The sequence below is a fragment of the Alosa alosa genome, chromosome 7, assembly GCF_017589495.1.
Source record: "Alosa alosa isolate M-15738 ecotype Scorff River chromosome 7, AALO_Geno_1.1, whole genome shotgun sequence".
NCBI lineage: Eukaryota > Metazoa > Chordata > Actinopteri > Clupeiformes > Clupeidae > Alosa > Alosa alosa.
The window spans coordinates 28746407-28768939 of NC_063195.1; the positions used below are offsets into that span (position 1 = coordinate 28746407).

A 22533-nucleotide genomic window follows, 5' to 3' on the forward strand; every position below is an offset into this window, starting at 1 on the left:
TTCTGCAGTAAAGTGCAGTGCAATGCAATTTATTTAAATGTCAACAATATTAGGCTACATTTCTGCACATGAACTGCAAGGAATTCGCCAAAAAACTGTTGTTGTCTTTTTTCTTTTTGGTCAAGTTTTGAAACCCCAAAACGAGTTGCCCTACTTTTTATTGTGAGGAAGGTGCTTTGGCACCAATAACTCAGCGTTTTCAGAGTAGAGCAGGGCCGTAGTCACCATAGACATTGAGGGGGACGTGTCCCCCCCCTCTATCTGCCCAGGGGTTCATAACCCATCCATGCCATGCCTATGTCCGTCAAAAGTTTGGAATACCCTAATTGACTAACTTAACTAACAACTTGTTTGTGATTTTTAATAATAATTTTTGCATGGTAGGAAATGTATTGAAATTCTGTTTGGGGGTCCCTCAGACCCCACCACAGATTTGGTCCCCCCAATGTTGACTACAGCCTTGGAGTAGAGCTAAGATATTCTCTTAATTGTGATATTTTGATATTTTTCAGACATAGCTGCTTTGCCTCTGTTTTCATGTTTTGTCTACAATAAACTGATCTGAACAGAGATTTATGAATCAGTGAAATTAAGCAACATATAGGCCCACACTGTAGCCTATAACTGTCGTTTTAATCACGTTACGTTGATGCACTTACTTTGCTGCCACCTAATGGCCAAGGATGGTCAAGAGTATGCACACGAGGAGGGACCAACACAGGTGAGTTTGGAAGACTGATCAAATGGCTGGCCATTGGTGTGTTTAGTTAATTGAAACACAACTAAAGACAACATGTGTGAAACAAATACCGATACCCCTGTTTCTTTTTTTACATAAATATATCTTGTCACGAGTTCTAAATATTGCTGGAAACAATGAATCACCATATTGTAGGCTACAGTTAGTTCCCTGTATCACTGCGGCTGCTGTTTCCACTTTTGCGACAGCGGTGGCGCGCTGGAAGCGCACGTTCTCTCCGCATAGTTGCGGAACAGCAAGTTAGAACAAAACCAAACGTCTCACTTCCGAATGTTTATCCCTGGTCAAACACGCCCTTTTTCTTGGAGACGGAGCGGATCTGGAACTGTGCGTGTTAATGGGACCAAGCTACGTTTAAGTCTTAAAACTGAAACAGAGTAGGCTAGTAATGCCGTTAGAACGCTGCTTAAGTGAGAACAAATAACTGGATTTGAAGCGGAACCTTTTTTTCTTATGTTGGAACGACTAGGCTATTGGCCGACTTGTAAATACTTGCTACCGGGAGTTTGCGCACCCAGCCGTATGGTGAGGGAATTCCAGTAGTCGCTGGTTCTCCTGACACCAACTTGGCACTCAGTAAACTGGTGACCCACCGGAGGGCTTGAGATGACAGCCAACGAAAGAGGCATCCGCGCGCTCAGGGAGCTTCTGCTAAAGCCCGGGAATCAGGCCTGCGCTGACTGCGGTGTGCCCGGTGAGTCCATCGAGAGTCACTCCTAGAACAAATGGTGACCAGTAGGATACAACTAGAGAACTCTCATCACTTACTGTATAATTTTGAGCTTCCAACAGTTCTCAATAAACAATACAATGACAAAATAATGAGCGATGTTGTAGGCTACTCGAGTTGCGTGCTCCCCATCATGGTGTTGGCAGAGGTTTAAATGTGATCGGAATGTTTTAATATGTAGCCTAAAAGATGTGAATATCTTGTATGTAAAAGAACACATTTTGGTGTCATCAATGGCACGATGGAATATAGAATTCTATTGATGACATTGATCATGGCGTGAAGCAATAGATTGAGCATTAGTGCAAATGGAAAAGGTAAAGAATGGCATGGTTGAGCCCTTTAGAGAGATACAGATGTAAGCAAGTGCAGGCATGTTTAGAGAGCAGAGGGCTCTAAAATTACAACACAAGGGGTGTGTCTCAAAAAACTAACCTTCCTACTTTTCCACTATTGCATAATTTGGGTGAGCAGACTGCTTGCCTTTGACCACTGGACTAATACTAGCCTACCACAGACTAGCCTACTACGTAGGTTTTGTAGGCCTATTCAAATGCACCAGACAATGCTGTGTTTGTTTTGTTGATTGAACATCTTGAAAATGCTCTCTCCCTCTCTCTCTCTCTCTATCTCTCTCTCTCTCGCTCTCCCATCCACAACCCCCAACTCCCCACTCTTATAATCATTCAAGGTCATGAATTATGTGTTTGAAAATATTGAACATATATGGCGCGATTAGATTCATCATATGCATTATCATTACTCTTAATGCTTCACATCTTGAAATCCTTGATGAAGCACCCGTAAAATCGTCACACCGATTTTGACATGCCATTAAACTGGAACACAACCGAGTAATTAGCATAATTCAATTAATGCAGATGTTGCCAGCGGATTATTATGCTTTGGTTGTCTGGATATTTGTCAAGTAGCCTACCGTGAAAAGTTGTGATTAGGCAATAAAAAGGGTTAAATAATCATCTTTTTACCAGACATACGTCCCCTTAAAGCGATGGTTCGGAGTAATTCCACCCGAGGGTCCTTTGCACCATGACCCCGAGCCAAACACCCGCCCAGAACCTGTTTTCCCTTGGTCGAACCCTGGTCGAGTAGCGCTGTCAGAAACTAATGACGTTCTGCAGTCGTAATGGTACCAACTTTTATCTCGTAAATTACCCCACTAATAATGCCCTGAATGGTATTGAAAAGTTTGTAAATACACCAGGAGTTTATTTAAATAAGACTTGCCTGATGGATGCTACTATCTGCTACTATACCGCTGCGTCGACGTTACTTCCGTGATTTGGGAAAGTCCTGGCAGGAAGCATGCATAAGGATGTAGATCCAGGAATGCACTAATATTTTGTTCGTAGTACCAGTTTGCAACAATTATTATTTAACACTAAGTTGTAAACACTTCGGAAAAAAATATTAAAAACTGGATATCAAAATATTAGTTAGTTCAAAATGAGTATTTCCTTGTGTTGCCTGACACATTATTTCACAACAGAGACTAACACTTTTATGATAGCAGACCCTTCATATAAAATGGGGAGGTGACTTCAAAAAGTTATCAGAAAACTTTTTTTTTAAAATGCTGTTGTAAACAATCTTAAGACTAGAATTATGTCCACTGCATTCCACATTGCTCACTTTGTTTGCCTGATGTTTTAGCTTCTTGCCTCTCACAATTTGCCAGCTGGATGGCAGTCAGCAAACAGCCAGTGCAGAGTGGCCTGGTTGGATTGCATAGGAACAAACAACGCTTATCAGTATTGACACATATGCAGTAAACCAGTCATATCTGTGTGTGGCTCATATCACACTCAGATATCATTAGATAGTGGCTTCATACTACATTGGACCTTTGCACCAAGGCCAAGGGCAGACTTCAGACTTATGGTTACCTGCCTGGCTGGCAGTGCGTGGGTGTGTCAGACCTGTGCAAACAATGGCGCTCCTTCACAGAGAATTCTTGTGTGTGTGTGCTGTGTGTGTGGGGGGTGGGGGTCAGAGATACATGAGAATGGTAAGAGAAGGCCAATGTGTTTGAAAATCATAGGTTGGAAGTCTCCGGCTTAGAATTGAAATGAGAGGCAGCATTGTGATGAAAAGATGAAAGAGGATGCACATCGGCTGTTCATGAGCTGTGCATGTCGGGGCTCGCGGCATGCTAACACACGTTCTTAGTCACTCGCTCAATCCCCCTCTCAGACTCACGTCTTCGGTACTCACCCGGCACGTGTGTGGCCCAGCTGTGGCCCAGCTGTGGCCCTGTAAGTAGAGCCAAGTGCTAGCGTATGGGTTTGACAGCCTGACAACATCTCCCGTACTGTTAAAAGTCTATATGCACTATCATAAATAGACCTGCAGGTTGGACACCTATACATTAGCCTACCATACTGTATCACCAGACTGTTAAAAGTCTATATGCACTATCATAAATAGACCTGCAGCAGGTTGGACACCTATACATTAGCCTACCATACTGTATCACCAGACTGTTAAAAGTATATGTGCACTATCATAAATAATTACCAGTAGTAAATAAAAAGCATCTGCAAACAGACTAAATGTGAATGTGCAGTAGTATAGTATATATAGTGCAGTATGTCTCCGTGGCACACATAGAAAAGGCAGCGCTGTGCTATCTATAGCACTTTAAGAATTGCATCGCCGGTTCGAGTCCGGCCTGATGCACCGGCTGCCGTTATTTTTCGGGGCAGCTGTGGCCCACTGGTTAGCTTGTGGACTTGTAACTGGAGGGTTGTCGGTTCGAGCCCCGACCAGTGGGCCGCGGCTGAAGTGCCCTTGAGCAAGGCACCTAACCCCTCGCTGCTCCCCGAGCGCCGCCGTTGTAGCAGGCAGCTCACTGCGCCGGGATTAGTGTGTGCTTCACCTCACTGTGTGTTCACTGTGTGCTGTTTGTGTTTCACTAATTCACCGATTGGGTTAAATGCAGAGATCAAATTTCCCTCAACGGGATCAAAAAAGTGGATATACTATACGTATGTAAATGTAGTCTCTATTTCTCTCTCTAACTGTCTCCATAGACACCCTTATCACTGTGTATGATCTTCATCAACTGTTGTGTGCTGCAGATGGAGATGCACTCAACATACGCCACGGTGAAAAACAAGCAGCTGAATGATTGACTGAATGATGGAGCGCGGCGGCTCTGTGTGTGGTCAGAGCAACAACACCACTAAACTTTCACCCATTGAGCCTGATACTAGCCGAAGTCGAGGCAAGAGATCCACTATCAATTGAGATGTACTGCTCTCAGAAGTTGATGGTTGTCAGAGCTCTTATTTGATAGTCCGTTGAGATGAACTTTGCTCTGCAAAGGGTAGAATTACATCCATTCAGGTGGTGGATCTTTTATGTTCAGTGATCCATGGCAATGTACCATTATTTTAGCATTATGCCTGTTGCCTGGCTCCTCAGGCGACCTGTCACCTGGTTAGTGAACCCAACCCATAGCTTTGTTGTCAGCAGTTGTTCAACCAGATAAGCTTAACTAACAGAACTTACGATAGGGCCATCAGGTAGACATAGGTTAGAGACATTATTACCACAGACATGATGGCATGATAAGAATGGAGGTAAAAGGCCGCACTTTGCATACTAAAAAGTGTATTGCATTTATGGTATTATATTTTTGTATGCAAAGTGCAGTCTTTTTTCTTTTTTCTTGATTTTCAGTTATAAGTTTGGCCCCTGCACTCTCAGTGACAAAAAAATTGAAGACTGAGTGAAGCCTGCTCCAACCTCCACATTTCTCTGAGACATTATAGCATATCATATGTACCACAGACAAGGGTTTTCGGATTCCATATCTGTTGTGGAAACAGTAGCTTTCTTTCCACGTTGAAACAATCATTTAAAGAGCATTAGCCTTTATCAGCCTTGCTTACTTTAGCCACAAGACAAGGAACTAATAAGCTATTTCCTCTCGTAATTCTGACCTTGCTGTGGCTCAAAGGGCTACAGTTCTTGCAGAGTAATAACACTTCCCTCTTCTTCTTAATTTTATAAACGTCAAAAGCACTCTTGCGGTGCAAGGCAGGAAAATACCTAGTGACGAGAGAGCATAACGTTTCCCTTCCTCTTCTGCTGTGCAAGTCTGTTGAGTGGTGATCAGATTTCTTCCAGCGGCTTGTCGGTTGCTCACAGCTGTCTCTGACCCCGCTGTGTAACTCAGTGACATACCGCCCGCCACACACCTGCAGGGAGATTGCGCATGTGCTTATTTACCTGTTTGTACCAAATTATGGGGTTCATTCAGTTTGACAATGTTTTGCCATAACACGCATTAAGAAGTGTGAAAGATTAATTATTTTAAACCCCCAGTGTTGTGTCGATTGACTGCGAAGGCCTTTTAGTCCTGCATTGTTGAGTTGAAAATAGAAAAAGATAGAAATAGATTGAAAAGATGGATAGATTCATTCATTCATTCATTCATTCATTCATTCATTCATTCATTCATTCATTCAGCTCCTTGCAATACTGTAGCTATCCATTCAGTGTGTGTGTGTGTGTGTGGGAGAGAGAGAGAGAGAGAGAGAGAGAGAGAGAGAGAGAGAGAGAGAGAGAGAGAACTCAAAGAAATTATTTTGCTTTCATTTCTCCCACACTCCCCAGGTCCAGAATGGGGCTCCTGTTCGTTGGGCGTCTTCATCTGCCTGGGCTGCTCTGGGATCCACCGGAACATTCCGGACATCGGGAAAGTCAAGTCCCTCACGCTGTCCCGCTGGGAAGACTCGGAAGTGCAGGTGAGTCGTACAGACAGCAGCCGCTTTCTGAGGTAGACATTTTGAGCTCACTTGCATCCCTAGAGCGTCTTTTTCACCATGTCAAGGTGTGGAAGGACATTTTGCTTTGTCAGGATTATATTCCTCTCACTTGGTTTGTGCAGAACCATCTTTTTTCGATCCCGGTCATGTTCAGCATGTCCCCAAATGCCAGCTTAAGTGGCACAAAGCTGACCTTTCTTTCCTGAATTTTGTCTTTTTGTCGCTCCGTACTGTGTTAGTATTGAGTGAAAAACTGATGAATTCCCATATGATTTCCTGTCTTCATAACTTGTATATGGCTGTATATTTTATAGAAGAATATCAAAGTAATGAAACTGGATATGATATACGGGTATTAGCCTAACTACTGCTTGCATCTGGGACTACTTACTTGGTACCAAAATACCAAAACAAAATACTATCAATTTTAATTTTATGCACGTGCCGTCTAGACCTTATGCGACTATCAGAACTATCTGACTATCTATCAGACTATCTGACCTATGTCTGACCTGCTACACGCAGACACATAACCATTTGGTACTGCTCCTTTTCCTCAGTTCATGGCAGAGAATGGAAACGCAGTGGCCAGGAGCCGCTATGAGGCAGCGGTGCCGGTGTACTACTACAAACCTACTCACAAAGACTGCCAGTAAGCCGCCACTCTCACCGCCATGATGATGTGCGTGTCACGCCTGAGACAAAGGTTGAGGCGTTCAAATGCAATGAACTTCAAAACACTTTGGACTATGTATTTTTGAAGGAGCTTTTACCGTTTGAACCCTAATAATCCACTTCTGAAATACTGTCATTGTTCTTCCTAACAGCTCAAAAATCATTATCCACTTGAAATTAGCATGTGTGCCTCCTCTTTGCCTTTCTAATATTCCTTCTCCGCACCAAATGCTACTCTCCCCACATTCATATGACTGCATCAATTCATATATCGGTATTAGCTCAGGGAAAATCCATGAAGAGTAGTAATTTCTGCATGCTAGCTTTGAGCAGGCCTGCTGTCCATAGCTCATAGTTGAAGTCTTATGACCTGAATAGGGAACTAAAGTAGTGTCTCTCTACAGTGACCCCTGTGTGAACTGGTAGAGGTATGTATATTAATGTAGTTGAAACAGTGCATTGTGGGTGGAATAAACAGGTCTGTGTGCTCTTCACTTCCCCTTCTGGGCCAAATGTAACTCTAGTGGTCAGAGGGTTCATTATTCATCTCTCTGTTTCTGTCTCTGTTTCTCTTCTCAGTCTCTCTCTCTCTCTCTCTCTCTCTCTCTCTCCCTCTCTCCTCTCTCTGTCTGTCTCTTTCTACTGTTCTCTCTCTCTCTCTCTGTCTGTCTCTCTTTCCAGCTCTCTCTCTCTCTCTCAATTCAATTCAAGTCAAGCATGACTGGTAGGCATGGTGTTGCCAAAGCTCAAATACAACAATTTGTACAATAACCTCTCTGTCTGTCTGTCTCTCTCTCTCTCTCTCTCTCTCTCTCTCTCTCTCTCTCTCTCTCTCTCTCTCTCTCTCTCTCTCTCTCTCTCTCTGTATGTTCTGCATGTGTATGTGTGTGCGCTCCTGTCTAACTCCTCTTATATTAAAATACACAAATTGCATATCATACATATCAGCCTCTGTAGTCTCAAGGCAGGAGTGAGATGAAGAGTTTTCCCCAACAGTCTTCCCCCCAGTGTGTGCATCAGTGGATATATGCCTCTGTGTATGTGCACTTAAATGCTTGTGTGATAAAAGTAGGTTAAAAAAACATGTCGGAGATACAGTGTTTCAGTTATCTAGGTCACAATACACTAACTAAGGGGCCTTCAGTTATTTCTATCAGTCGGAATAAGTACGAAGAAGAACTCCCCCCCAGTAGAGGCATGTCATGTAGAGCGCATCTGCAGATAAACATCTGCAACATAAGCATCTGCAGTCATTTTTATACAACATATTAGTCAGCTTCAACTCACACTGCTCTTCTATGTGCATCACAGTGCAGTACACGGATTTGGCAAGGATTGGACCTCCACGTATGTTACATACTGCACAAGGCAAAATAATGAGGGTATGATTTCACTTCAGTGCAAGAAGCTTTTGGTTACAGTAAAAGAACATGCTCATGTTAAAGATCATTTGACTAGTTACTATACTATATTTAAGCAACATTGCACTAGGGTTGGTGAAGGATATACCCACGGCTATGGTTCAGGTGAGGGTAGGGTTGGTGTGCTAAGTATAGTATATATACTATACTATACGTATAAGTGTATATACCCTTTTGATCCCGTGAGGGAAATTTGGTCTCTGCATTTATCCCAATCCATGAATTAGTGAAACACACTCAGCACACAGTGAGGTGAAGCACACACTAATCCCAGTGCAGTGAGCTGCCTGCTACAACAGCGGCACTCGGGGAGCAGTGCCTTGCTCAAGGGCCACTTTAGCCATTCCTACTGGTCGGGGTTCGAACCGGCAACCCTCTGGTTACAAGTCCGAAACGCTAACCAGTAGGCCACGGCTGCCCCTATGGTTCAGGTGAGAGTAGTGTTGGTGAAGGGTGAAGGATATACCCACGGCTATGGTTCAGGTGAGGGTAGTGTTGGCGAAGGATATACCCACGGCTATGGTTCAGGTGAGGGTAGTGTTGGTGAAGGATATACCCACGGCTATGGTTCAGGTGAGGGTAGTGTTGGTGAAGGATATACCCACGGCTATGGTTCAGGTGAGGGTAGTGTTGGTGAAGGATATACCCACGGCTATGGTTCAGGTAAAGGGAGCAAGCAGGGATGTCCTGAGATTGATCTACTCGTGGAATGTCATCAGTAATTAATAAATGGTTGGACAGGACCTCACTGCTATAATGGAGTTTGTCGCCTCATTGGGGTTTGTGTATAGTCAGTGCTACTTAGTATTACAATCTTTGAAGCAACACCCGCTTATAGTGACACACTTATCACTTATTTAGAATTGAGATGTGTGTGTGTGTGTGTGTGGGTGTGTGTGTGTGTGTGTGTGTGTGTGTGTGTGTGTGTGTGTGTGTGTGTCGTGCATCAGGGATAGTTAGTGATGATGAAGCACATTGCATGCTGCTGATTCATAACTTGTGTTGCCACTCATGTCTCAGCATGCCCCCCAATCAACAATCTCGTACCATGCCATCTTCATTGTGTTGCTTCTTATTTCTGTCTAGACACAGCACTTTCACTTTCACACACACACACACACACACACACACACACACACACACACACACTTCTTTCGTAGACTGGCGTTAAGTATAGTGGTGGCTGATTGCTGTGTGTGTGTGTGTGTGTGGATGTGGGTGTGTGTGTGGATGTGGGTGTGTGTGTGTGTGTGTGTGTGTGTATGTGGGTGTGTGCGTGTGTGCTCTCTCGGGAAAGCTTGAGTGTTTATCGGGCGGCGTTAATGAGAGCCGTGGCCTGCCGGTACTTAGCCGAATGATAATGGCCTCTCCAGCTCGGGGTTTTTGGCAAAGGACTCCTCCGGTCCTCCTCACCTCTCCCCTCCCCTCCTCGCTCCTCACCTCTCCCCTCCCCTCCTCGCTCCGCTCCTCAACGCTCCTCTGCTTCCGCAGGTTCAAGTGTACCTCGGGAGGTCGGCACCCCTCTGCAATTACGGGGCTCCATCTTCTTTGGCGCGGCGCTTTCTTGATGACTGTCTTTCTCCCCCAAGTGTTTTTAAGCTTTGGCCCCCCATCCCTTTTTGCATATATTATTTTAGTTTATTGTAATTCGGTTATTAGACTTTTGGTCTGTTCTCTCACTCTCTCTATATATATTTTTCTCTGTCTCTTTCTATCTCTATCTCTCTTTCTATCTATCTCTCTCTCTCTCTCTATATATATATATATATATATATATATATATATATATATATATATATATATATATATCTGTCTTTCTCTCTCTATCTCTCTCTCTGTCTCTGTTTGTCCATGTGTCCTGTCTGTTGCTTTGTCTGTCTGCGTGTCTGTCCATCCGTCGCTTCACTCCTTGGAGACGAGATATGCGAGCCATCAGCACTTACCAGAGCTCGCTAAACTGACATGTTTTCAACTCACGGGATCCTGAAAGGGGGAAAAAGAGGAAGAAAAGAGAGGAAGAAATGGTTTGGGTGAAGGGATGGAGCAGGCAGGCAAAGGAATGACTAGAGCCTGACCCTCAACTCCGCAGGCTCCCTCTGGGGAAGCGGCCGAAGACAGATGGCTTGTTAGGGCTCCTCTTTGAACGAACAAAGGGTCCAATTAGAAACCGCTTACAGTGGGGAGAGACCTGGGCGAGTCCACAGAGTAGTGCTCCACTGATCTCAGCACAGAGCGACGCGACACGAGCCACCGGGAGGGAAGGAGGGAGGGAGGAAGCTGTCAGTCAGGTGGCATGTGTCTTGTCGTTTGTCCAACAACCCTGTTCAGTGTTCAATTCGCTGGTGATCATTTTTGGAGAGCACTTCCTGTGAGAGGCTGTTGTAAAGCTGTCCTAGAAGTGCTTTGGGGGTTTTTCTTGTGTTTTGGCTTAACTGCCGGTGTGTAATTCATCTGGCGCTCTGCTAGCACACGTTCACTCACTGCTTTCATTTGAGGTCTGGAGACACTCCATCGGATCCAAATTGGGCAGCGGGTGTAGCTAATGAGTGCCAGTTGACACTGTATGGAAAATGATTGGATTAGCTGGGCGCTCACAGAGAGAGGCCATTTTGTAAATCAGTCTTACCTTGCCATGTGAGGACACAGCCCCCTGTAAAAAAAAAAAAAAAACAGCATATATTACACCTCTCTCCAAATCTAAATGTAGTGTTTGCCTACCACTTATTTTTCTATACCTCGACTAAACCCACAGATTATTAAATTGCAGTGTAAGGAGTCTAGGGACAGAATGCATGGAAAGAACAATCTGCGCTGAGTATTTGAAGAATTCCTGAAAATGAAGATATAATTTAACAGTGTCTAGCTAATGAATTCATTGACTTCCTTTTTTCTTGTCTTGCCAACATCTCCATCTTTTTAAAATTGTGCCTTGCATATGTATTGGCGTTGATATATTTACGTGGCTGTGTGTGTGTGTCCATGTGTGTGTGTGTGCGTGTGGGTGTATGTCCCTTGTGTGTGTGTGTTTGTGGTGTGTGCATGTGCATGTGCGTGTGGGTGTATGTCCCATGCGTGTGTGTGTGTGTGTGTGTGTGTCTGCAGGGTCTTGAGGGAGCAGTGGATCAGAGCCAAGTATGAGAGGAGAGAGTTCATGGAGGCTGGGAAGAAGCTGACCTACGAGGAGGGTGAGTGGCCAGTGACTGTCCCCTGGTGTGTTCAGAGAATACCTAATCAACCAATGGTAACCTCCGCTGCACTGATTGACATGTCTGACTGACAAACAGCAATCCGGGATGGCATGCTGATGAAGAGGGGGCGGGACAACGGCCAGTTCCTCAGCCGACGATTCGTTCTCTCTGAGAGGGAAGGAACAATAAAGTACTACACAAAATATGATGTGAGTCTCTTTGCAACTAACCTCTCTCCCTGTGACCTATTAGTTAACGCTTAACTAGAGCTTGTGGTGCTGCACCACTCCACAGGGTAGGGAAGGGTAAGGTAGGGTAATTAATCATTACATAACAGCCATTCACAACACACACACACACACACACACACACACCCCTGGCCTCTCTGTCCTGAGATTCCGGTGAGATTCCTGTCTTCCTGGTGTTCTTCCTGCCTGCAGGCCTGGCGTGTCCACACATGACTCCCCCGCTGGCGGACTGCCCAGCATGCCAGAGAGAGGCTGCTCTAAGCGGCATTTTTTTGTTGTCATTCTTGGTTGTGAGGCAGTAGCCACCATGAAATGCTCAGCTAAGCTGGTCTTACGGCAGTGGATACTTTCTCCAAATGAAGTTTTCAATCCAAGTCCCCGCGGCGAATGGCAAACACCATCCTTAGCTTGCGGGAGCGGGAAGAAACCAATCGGCACGTGGTGCGGCAAATCCAGGATGATGCCATCAAAGCAATTTGGGGGGGGATAAGCTACCACGCCTCCTCCTCCTCTTTCTCCCCCTCCTCCTCCTTATCCCCTCCTCCTCCTCCTCCTCCACCCCCCTTCCCTTCATCCCTCCTTTCTCAGACCTCCAGTTCAGTTTGCAGCCGGTATCCTGATAAATGACCTTCTAAGGCGCTAGTGGATAGTGGATAGTGGATATGGAGGAATAAACACCACTATACGCTTACTCAGCCACCTTTTGGGAACAGTTTCCCAGCCCTTTTTTGCTAGTTGGCTGCCGCTGGATATTGGAACAGAGTAGGAAGTTGCAGCAACTCTGAGTTGTTGAGGTGTAGAATGAAAGCATAGTCAACAGGACAACAGTGTCATTTACTGTGCTGTGTTGTGACTCTGAGCAATTCTTTTCAATGCCACTTTTTGCCAACTGGCAATGGCAGAACTCAGAATTGGTGTTATATGCCTTTAAATATACTGTACATACTCCCGGGTACACATATGGTTTGTTTATTTTTCTTTGTTTATTTAATTACTGGCACCTGTTGCAGCAACATGTGAGCAGCTGATGGTCCCTCGGTGGGGATGAGGCTACAGAACGTTGACAGAACGGTTACCCTTTAGAAGGAAAGCCTACCTTGTTAGAGTTGTTACATAACTGTGCTTAAGACCAAAACTCAAACAGCTTGTCTTCAGACATCTACTGAACACCTAGAAAGTACCAAAGCCATTCACACACACACACACACACACACACACACACACACACACACACACACACACACACACACACACACACACACCACATAATGGCACGAGTCTAGGTGAGGGTTGTTCCTCTGGCATCCCCTAAGCTCCAAATAAGACGCAGCACAACATAGCCATAAGATATATTTTCCTTTAAATCTCTCCACACCTTCAGGCTAAAGAACCAAAGGCGGTGCTCAAGGTAGACAACATGAATGCATCTTTCCAGCCAGAGAAGATCGGCAACCCCAACGGCCTGCAGATCACATACCTGAAGGACTACAGCACTCGCAATATCTTTGTCTACCATGAGAATAGCAAGGTGCGTGTGACTGAGTGTGTATGTCTGTTCTTGTGTGTACTGAGTGTGTATGTCTGTTCTGTGTGTGTGTGTGTGTGTGTGCAAATGGGAGCATGGAATGAAATGGCTAAGTGCATTATTATTGCCTCCTACATGTGAGTTACACTCTATTTTAACTCTTTAAACTCTTTCTGTCTGTAGGAGATAGTTGACTGGTTTAATTCTATTCGAGCTGTGCAGCTTCACTACTTAAGTGTGGCCTTCCCTGGAGCCACAGATGCTGAGGTATAACAACACACACACACACACACACACACACACACACACACACACACACACACACACACACACACAGACAAAACTTTTATACATAATCAATCTCTCTGTCTGTCTCCCACATAGTCTCTCTCTCTCTCTCTCTCCCTCTCTCTCCCTATCTCTCTCTTTCTCTTTCTCTCTCTCAAAAACAAAACACTACAATTTGCGCAAAAACTTTGGTCTTCCACCAAGAAGGAAAAGTGATAGGTGAATATTACTTTTGAATAACTACACAAGCACATGAACACACCAAATGAAAAACAAAGTAGGTAAAGTCACCTTTGTCCAGTATAAAATGACATTAATAGTTCACACATCCAACCAACCAGCTCAGATTCAGATACTTGTATTGAAGGATTACAGAAAAAAAAATGCAGAAAGCAGAAAAGCAAGTCCTGCGATCTGTTGCTTCTAAAAACTGTCGAATACAGAGTATATTATAACAGTAATCATTTTCAGCCTAAAAGACTCAGAACATGACCTTTACCTGGTGTGCAGACGTTACCATTTGACATAAGATGAATTTAGCCTCCCCTAAGATCAGAGAACAAATTGAACAAAAGGGGAGGCACAATAGGGGCTTCTGAAAGCTTCTGGGACAGACCTGACACAAATCCACTCACACTCCTACACTTACACACACACACACACACACACACACACACACACACACACACACACCTAAACTGTTTTATGCTAATTCTCTCCCTTCCTATTTCTCAGCTCAAGTCCTCCAATTATCCAAACCTATAAAGTTATAATTAATGTACGCAATAAAACAACGGACCTTAAAACTAGACTCCCCATCAGGAAATTACTATTTAACTGACATATATTCAATTATATAGATTAGCACAGAGTCAAATTCCATTCCTCGCATGGCGAGACTAACAATGGGCCTTCTGTGTCTACTCAGCTGAGACCCAAGCTGACCCGGAACTTTCTGAAGGAGGGTTACATGGAGAAGACAGGCCCCAGGGTAAGACGGCGCAACACAACACGTCTCATTTCAGTCTCAGCTTATCTCAGTCTACTCTCATATCATCTCTTAGAGAGCGTCATACCCCATGTTAAATTATATAATGTTTGTGAAATTAGACATCCAATTTTATAATTACATCATTTTTGTACTGATGGCAGTGACAGCCTTTTTACAGTTTATTATAAGTTATTGAAATACTGAATTAGTGTTTTGTATTATCTAACAGAAAAACAGCCAGCGGATGTGTTGTTTGACCCAGTTTAGGATGTTCTACCATCACAAGTTTGAGTTGGAATGTAATGCAGACAGTGGTGTGTGACAGAGATCTCACAAGAAGATCCCTCCCTGTGAAATGATATCTCAGAGATGCACCTTTGAGAGTTCCTAACATTGATTGATGGGAGTGCTAGTAGCAAAGAGCTTGACAGGAGAAAAGCAATGGAGCATCACACATATTCCTGGAGTTGAAATGTCTGCCTCTCTTTTGGAAGTGAAAGGATGCTGCGTCACTGAGGCCTGGCCAGGCACAGGCAAACTTTACCTCTTGTGTCTTTAAAACATTTTCTCCTCTCCTCTTCTCTCCTTCTTTATCTTCTCATCTCCTCCTCTCTCCTCATCTACTCCTCTCTCCTCTCCTCTCCTTCTCTCTCTTCTCATCTCGTCTCCTCTCTCTTCTCATCTACTCCTCTCTCCTCTCCTCTCCTCTCTCTTCTCATCTCGTCTCCTTCTCTCTCCTCTCTCCCCCTCTCCTCTCCTCTCTCTCCTCCTATGTGTGTGTTTCTCAGCAAACAGAAGGCTTTAAAAAGCGCTGGTTTACCCTGGACCACAGACGCCTCATGTACTTCAAAGATCCACTGGTGAGTTTGATGCATACACACACACACACACACACACACAGGGTTGGTGTTCTTGTTCTTGTGCCGATGATGAATTGGAACAACACTACCATAAGTATTGAGTGTCCAGTGTGCACACACAATAACAAAATAATACATTTACTCCAGGGCTTTTAATGGCTGAGTTTCAGAAAAACCTTCACACAGCCCAGTTGTAACGGTGGCATTCTCTGGCCATTGATGATGGTATTAGATGTATTGCTGTAATGTAATGCCCCATTCTGACGCTTCGCAGTGTTTTATTCAGCCCTCTTATTGGCTCTCTATCATTTTCAGAAGTCCCCAAACAGCATGGCCTCCTCATTATCACCTCAACCAAGGTGCTTGTGTTTTCAGTCACGTCTTCTGTGTGTTTGTCAGCAGGAATACTCAAATAAATACCAGCCCCATTTTTTATTTCTTAGTGGAGGTTTGTAGAATGGGGCCAAATAAGAACCCATTAAAAGTCATGGGGTGGATCATAGCGTGATAAGGGTATATTGGCCCTGAGGTCTGGACTCTCTCAAGTGCCCTTCTAGTGTCCCTGTAAAATTGGGAGGCTCCACCAATGCTAGTTATGCATTTGGCTAAACTGCTGAGTTAGCTTATCAGAATTGAACTGGGCCCAACTCACGACAGTGTTATGATTCATTTATGAGCACTGCACCATGACACCTGCTCCCGTGATCATGCTTTTTTTCGGGTGATCGGTCATTCCTAAGTGCTCCGGCAACATCGTGGCTCCGTGAGGGTCATGTCTGAGGCGGTGGACGGACGACAGTGTTGTTTGTCGTCATGGTGAGTGGACACAGAGCCGCTCCGTCTTCACTGCTGACACCCTGAGGAGTCATGTCACAGAAAATAAGATACGCATCATGGAGCTCGAGGGGTGGAAACAGCACATCTGGGATGAAAGCTCTCTCTGCTTTATGGCCTTCATTAAGTTCCTGTCAGTGATGTGTGTGAAAGTTTCAAGTCAAGTCAAGTCACTTTATTTGTGTATATAATATAAAAACAACGGCAGCTGGTTGGTGGAGAGAATACAGACATTACAGTATATCAACAGGTAATGGTATCGCTGTGCTCCTGTGAATGTGGTGTGTGGGGAATATGGGAAGACATATCACATTATATTCTGGACCTAGTCTTCCACTTCCGCTGTTCAGCACTGACTCTGACACTGTGTGTACTGTATGTGTGTCTGTGTGTATGTGTTTGTGTATATGTGTGTGTGTTTGTTGTGTGTGTGTGTGTGTGTGTGTGTGTGTGTTGTGTGTGTGTGTGTGTGTGTGTGTGTGTGTGTGTGTGTGTGTGTGTGTGTGTGTGTGTGTGTGTGTCTGTGGCCGCAGTGCATAAACCTCACTGGACCCTGGCACTAAAAGGTGCTATGGACAGACCTTAGCACCCATGAGTCTTCACTCCTCCTTGCGAGCACGTTTGCCTCCTCGGTCTGCGGGTTGACCATGACTGGTACATGTGCTCTGCCTGTCTTACAATCTAAAACACACCAGCCTGCCTAACGTACTTGTTGTCCTGCCCCAGGATGCCTTTGCCAAAGGTGAGGTGTTCCTTGGCAACAATGAGCTGGGCTACAGCGCCGGCGCCGGCCTGCCCGCCGGGACGCACTGCAACGGCTCCTGGTACTACGGCATCACCATAGTGACGCCCGAGCGCAGCTTCCTGTTCACCTGCGAGACGGAGAGCGAGCAGCAGGACTGGCTGACGCACTTCAACAACGTGCTGAGCTCACAGATGTCCCCGCAGGAGTACAGCAGTAAGGCTCGGACACGCAGTGGCCACTGCAGTGTCCTACAATCACATTTATTACAATCGGGCATTTAGCCGATGCGCTGGCCAATCGGACAGTTAGCCGATGCGCTGGCCTAAAGTGTCTTACAGTAGATGAATAGCTCAGATGCAAAACCCTTTAAATCCGTCAGACCACTTTTCTTTTATATAGCAGCCTATAGGAGCCTGTTTTTATTAGGCTCCTACAGGTGTTTGCCTATAAATGGATATTTCAGACCAGGAAGAGAGTGCTATTTAGCTGGTTTTAAAGTTAAATTATTTGGTGGCGTTAAAAGGATTTTGCATCTGAACTCTTCACATATACATAAAAAGTAGATTTTATTTCAGTGTTTGTGTGTCCTGGTAATCAAACCCATGCTGTTGGTGTTCTGAGCAGCTTCTTCTATCAAGCCACAGCATCACCAGTATATTACTGAAACACTTAAATAGCTTACAGTATATAGCTGAATTTTCATTTACTGACTGTGTTTGAGTGAAATATAACTTAAAAGATAAAGTAGAAAGCTAATATTTTGACACTAAACTGCTGTTTTAGTTTCACTTTCTGCCAAGTAATACAGTTAGTATCACAATAGGTTTAGTGCCCTGATTGTGGGTTATTGTGATTTTAGATGGCAGCAAAAAGGGATCATTGTAACTCTGGACAACAGGTTAATAGTCTTAATGGTAGGTAGGCACCCAGGGAAAGCTGTGGTCATCCAGACCCTCTCTTGGGAAGAGCACGGTCCACTCTTGTGCTGCTGCTGCTGCTACAGATTTATTACATTGTGTTTTTAATGTACGCCATGTCTTTGTGTGTGTGTGTGTGTGTGTGTGTGTGTGCTCTCACCAGTGGAGGCTCTTTACAAGTACAAGAACTGATGGAGCTGGACCCCCATTCCTCCTTTCATCAGCTGTGTGCAAGACTTGACCCCAGCTCATCGTACTTGACCTTTAACACTCAGGGGTCCTGGCAAAGGGTGAACTGTGTATGAACCAATCTGGTGTAACACTACTGAAAGCTTTATTTCATATTCATTCAATTCCAGGGCTCACTATACACTAAAGTATTTTAAGAGTTCTTTGTATTCCATTGTAGTCCATTGTCATTCGAAAAGGTGTTTTATACATTGTACTGTGGTAGATTTGTATGTTTTGTCTTATAAAATCATGGCTTGGAACGTATAGACTCATGTCTGAATAACATTATCTGTTTCCTTTTTATTTCTACATCACAATTCTTTGTCCTTGGTTGCCACCTAGTGGTGTTTTTTATGTCCACAACTTCCTGTTTGGTGTCATTCTGTTGTTGAATAAAGTATCCCTTTTTGTTGGATTATCCCATACAATTTATGAATTATGCCTTTAATGTGGTTTTGTATGTATCTTGTATGCCAGAACACACCATCAGTATATGTAGAGGAGAGCATGTCGGTGGGACTCACACATTCAGTCTTTGTTTATAATAAAAGACTAGTTTCTTTTCCATTTCACCTTTTTACTTTATTTTTATCTTTTGAGTGTGGATGTTTTTGCTTAAGAACAAACTAGAATGTTTTATGGAAACCATGAGAAACCATGTGAAAGCGGACTTTTTGTGTCGATCAGTATTTTGTGTCGATCAGTATTTTGGGTTCTTATTTGTAAGTTGTCAGGTCATCTTAATGAGGAATGGGGATCCAGGCAGGAAGTGGTGTTGATGGGTGGGGTGGAGTTGGCTAGTGCATGGGGTGGTGTTAAGGGGTGGGGTGGGGTGGGGTGGGCTAGTGCAGGGTTGAGAGATGTGCCGTTCTCCAGGTCCGAGCTGTGGTGTGCAAAACTACACCCTGGTGCTCAAACGGTCGACAGGACGAGCCAACAGGAATCTCGTAAATCCTGCGCAAGCCGCTCAGCGTGGCACCTACATGAGAGATACAGCGAGAGAGAGGGAGGGAGGGAGAGAGGGAGGGAGGGAGGGAGGGAGGGAGTGAAGAGGAGAGTTGATAGTGAGAGAGGGACACAAGAGAAGAGTACGTCGCTCATGTCACACACTCAACCAGAACCAAAGACGGAGGGATACTCTGGAGGTGCAGACGCCTCTGGACACGTCACCCCAGAAGCGAGCGGACCTGCATGGAAGCACTGATAAGGCGCACTGGTCAGGGATATCTAGGGGCTATCCAGAGCCTACAGCAGCGGAGGGGTGGTAACGCAGTCACCCTGCTACCCAGAGGGCCACTTCCGAGGGCAGTCACGCTGGAGCGAGGGAGAGCCTCGACACACGCCCTCCCATCTCTTCTGTTCCACTGGACCGCATGAGGGAGAACAGGACCATGGCCGAGTGGTGGTATTTGTGTGTGTGGACTGAACCAAGAACTCCAAAGTTATGTCCGCTAATATCTACCCTGAATTGTGTGGCTTAAAGGATTTGAAGGGGAGACAGCTGGCTTTCCTCATCACTGCTCTCCGACTTGGGTCAGTCAGTCAGTCAGCCTCAAGCCAGCGCTGATTCATTCATTCGTTCAAAAAACAAAAAAAAGTTTGTTCATCAAGTGTGCGCTGAATGCCGTCAGCTGCACAGCTGTCCAGGCTCTGCTGCACCAGATTTTTCACCTTTCCGTGGAGGAGCGCTCCCAGCATGAACCAGACGCCCAACATCAGCGCCGTCGCGGGTGGTAGCGGCGGTGGCAGTGGTGGTGGCGGTGGTGGTGGTGCCAGCGGCGGTGGCGCGTGGGTGACCTCTCTCCTGGGCGCCACGCTGCTGAGCATGTGCGTGCTGGGCATGGCGGGCAACATCTACACGCTCCTGGTGATGCGCTCGGCGGCGCTGCGGCGCGCCGGCTCCATGTACGTGTTCATCCTGAACCTGGCGCTGGCCGACCTACTCTACCTGGGCACCATCCCCTTCGTGGTGTGCACCTACTTCGCCCACAACTGGTTCTTCGGCGAGACGGGCTGCCGCGTGCTCCTCAGCCTGGACCTGCTGACCATGCACGCCAGCGTCTTCGTCCTGGTGGCCATGAGCCTGGAGCGCTATCGGGCGGTGGCGGCGCCCTTCCGAGCCCGGCGCGCCGCCGCCGCCCCGCGCGCCCACTGGCTGGCGTCGCTGGGCATCTGGCTGCTGGCCTTCGCGCTCACGCTGCCCATGATGGTGATGATCCGGCTGCGCGAGGGCCGCCCGAGCTCCGCCGGCCTGGTCAAGCGCATCTGCTTCCCGACGTGGACGCCCGAGGCCTTCCGCGCCTACCTCACCGTGCTCTTCTTCACCAGCATGCTGGTGCCCGGCCTGGTCATGGTGGGGCTGTACGCCGGCCTCGCCAAGCGCTACTGGGCGGCGCAGGCCAACCTGGCCAAGCGCAGCGGCGGCGGCGGCGGCGGCGGCGAGCGCTCCGTGGCGTCGTCCTCCTCCTGGAGGCGCCGGCGCAGCCTCAAGCACAAGGTGGTGGCCATGATCTTCAGCATCGTGGTGGCCTACTGGGCCTGCTTCCTGCCCTTCTGGGGCTGGCAGCTGGCCAAGCTCTTCTCGCCCGAGTCGCTGCGCGTGCTCTCGCCCGCCGCCCACACCTACGTCAACTTCTTCGTCACGTGCCTCACGTACGGCAACAGCTGCGTCAACCCACTGCTCTACACGCTACTCACCCGCAACTACAAAGACTACCTGGCCCAGCGCAGCCAGGCCACCGTGTCCAGTCGGACAGAGCCGGCCTCGGCCACCGCCGTCGGGCCCCCGGGGGACACCCAGGATTTGTAAACGCCAATCGCATCGTGGTTCTCGCCGCGGGATGAGAGTAACAGGACTTTGACCACCTCGGTTTTCTGCTGAGAACCTCAAAGCATGTGCTCTGATGGGATTTTGAGACACCTGTCAACTTCTTTACTGAATCAGCAGCATGGGTTTTGTGGAAGATAATGTTACACACTTGACTGGGTAGGATGATGTTTGGCGAGGTGATTTGAATGTAAACTGAAAGTGAACTGAAAGGGGCTCCACTGAGGGGAAGTGTAGAGACTAGCAGAAGCTGAGTTGTGATCCATGTTGACATTTAATGCTACAAAACAAAGTGCTTACTTTTGAAATATAGGTTGATTTGCTTTTTCATTTACTGGAATTGTTTAGTGATGCATAGTGCCTCGTCATTGTTTTGCACATTGAGATAAATGGCAGTTACGTTTTATTAGTTTAATGATTTCTCCTATTTCGTCATAGTAAACGTGTAAATAACAATGAATGGTGTGTGTTATTTACACGTTTACTATGACGAAATGTGTGGTGTGAACTGAAGCTACTCTGTATATTCTCATTGTTTTGTATCTTGTTGTATTCTTTTGTGCATATTTTAGGTAACACGACCTTTAGATTTTGTGAGACGCTATCTATTTTATTATGTGTGGGTGTAAGAACTCTGAGCCTGGTGCCTGTGGGTGTTCGTTTCCTGTATGTGTGTGTGTGCATGTGTGTGTGTGTGTGCATGTGTGTGTGTGTGCAGGCTAGGTGTCTGCGCTGGACCCTGTGCCGTGTGTGGAATGTGCCCCCAGCCTGACACATTCCACAGCCAGCAGGCACAGGCCCTTTCGCGCTGCTCCACAAATTGTTCGCAAGAATGTGGTTCCTCCCCGGGTTATCCATTATCCACCAGCATGAGAAAAATACATGAACAAGATTGGCCTGGACAGCAGTCATTGGACCGTGTCGCCGCCATGCTGAGCCATCTACTACACGGTGGCCGTCTTCAAACAATGCCATGCTAAATTAGTCACAGAATAATACAGTTTGAATCATTTGACCAAACAAAGAGGTCAAATGGCAACAGTTGGTTCCTGCTTGTGTTGACCTACAAAGAATGGAAGAGTAGTAGGATAATTTGGCTGGTCAGTAGGCTAATACGAATGATCTAATTGACTCGTTCTTTTGAAAAACACTATTCATTCTAGAATAACACTATCAGGAGCAAAGTAGAATGAACTTTCTTGGTCCATAAAAGAAACCAATCACATGACTTTCTCACGTTTCTCTCTGAAGGCTGACATAAGGTTTACTTGCATACTAATTGCTATATACTATCTGTATATATGCTATATACTAACAGTATTTATAACATTATTCATGTAAAGGCTATATGAAAGTGTGTGCGCATAGAATAGGTTGTGTGTCGCTTTAAAAAGTGACTTTGTAACCTTCCCTTTACCTATCTGTGTACACAGTAGTTCCTCCTGGGATTTATGAGCATTTCACTGGCAAGTTGGACAGCGCTGGGTTCACAGACTC

General features: G+C 45.8%; 2 protein-coding genes across 2 annotated transcripts; both read left to right on the forward strand.

Moving 5' to 3' along the window:
- The first annotated feature begins 997 nt into the window (after positions 1–997).
- Positions 998–18779, forward strand: zgc:92360 (uncharacterized protein LOC436988 homolog). The gene is made up of 11 exons (XM_048248224.1): positions 998–1454; positions 6135–6265; positions 6847–6938; positions 11485–11567; positions 11667–11779; positions 13200–13346; positions 13527–13610; positions 14560–14622; positions 15411–15482; positions 17043–17274; positions 18142–18779. Exons 1-11 carry the CDS (start codon positions 1367–1369, stop codon positions 18168–18170), a joined length of 1134 nt encoding a protein of 377 aa, XP_048104181.1. The 5' UTR covers positions 998–1366; the 3' UTR covers positions 18171–18779.
- A 537-nt stretch (positions 18780–19316) lies between these two features.
- uts2r4 (urotensin-2 receptor 4) lies at positions 19317–22201 on the forward strand. The gene is made up of 2 exons (XM_048248223.1): positions 19317–21195; positions 21755–22201. The coding sequence occupies exon 1, from the start codon at positions 19831–19833 to the stop codon at positions 21016–21018; it is 1188 nt and encodes a 395-aa protein (XP_048104180.1). The 5' UTR covers positions 19317–19830; the 3' UTR covers positions 21019–21195; positions 21755–22201.
- Positions 22202–22533: the final 332 nt, after the last annotated feature.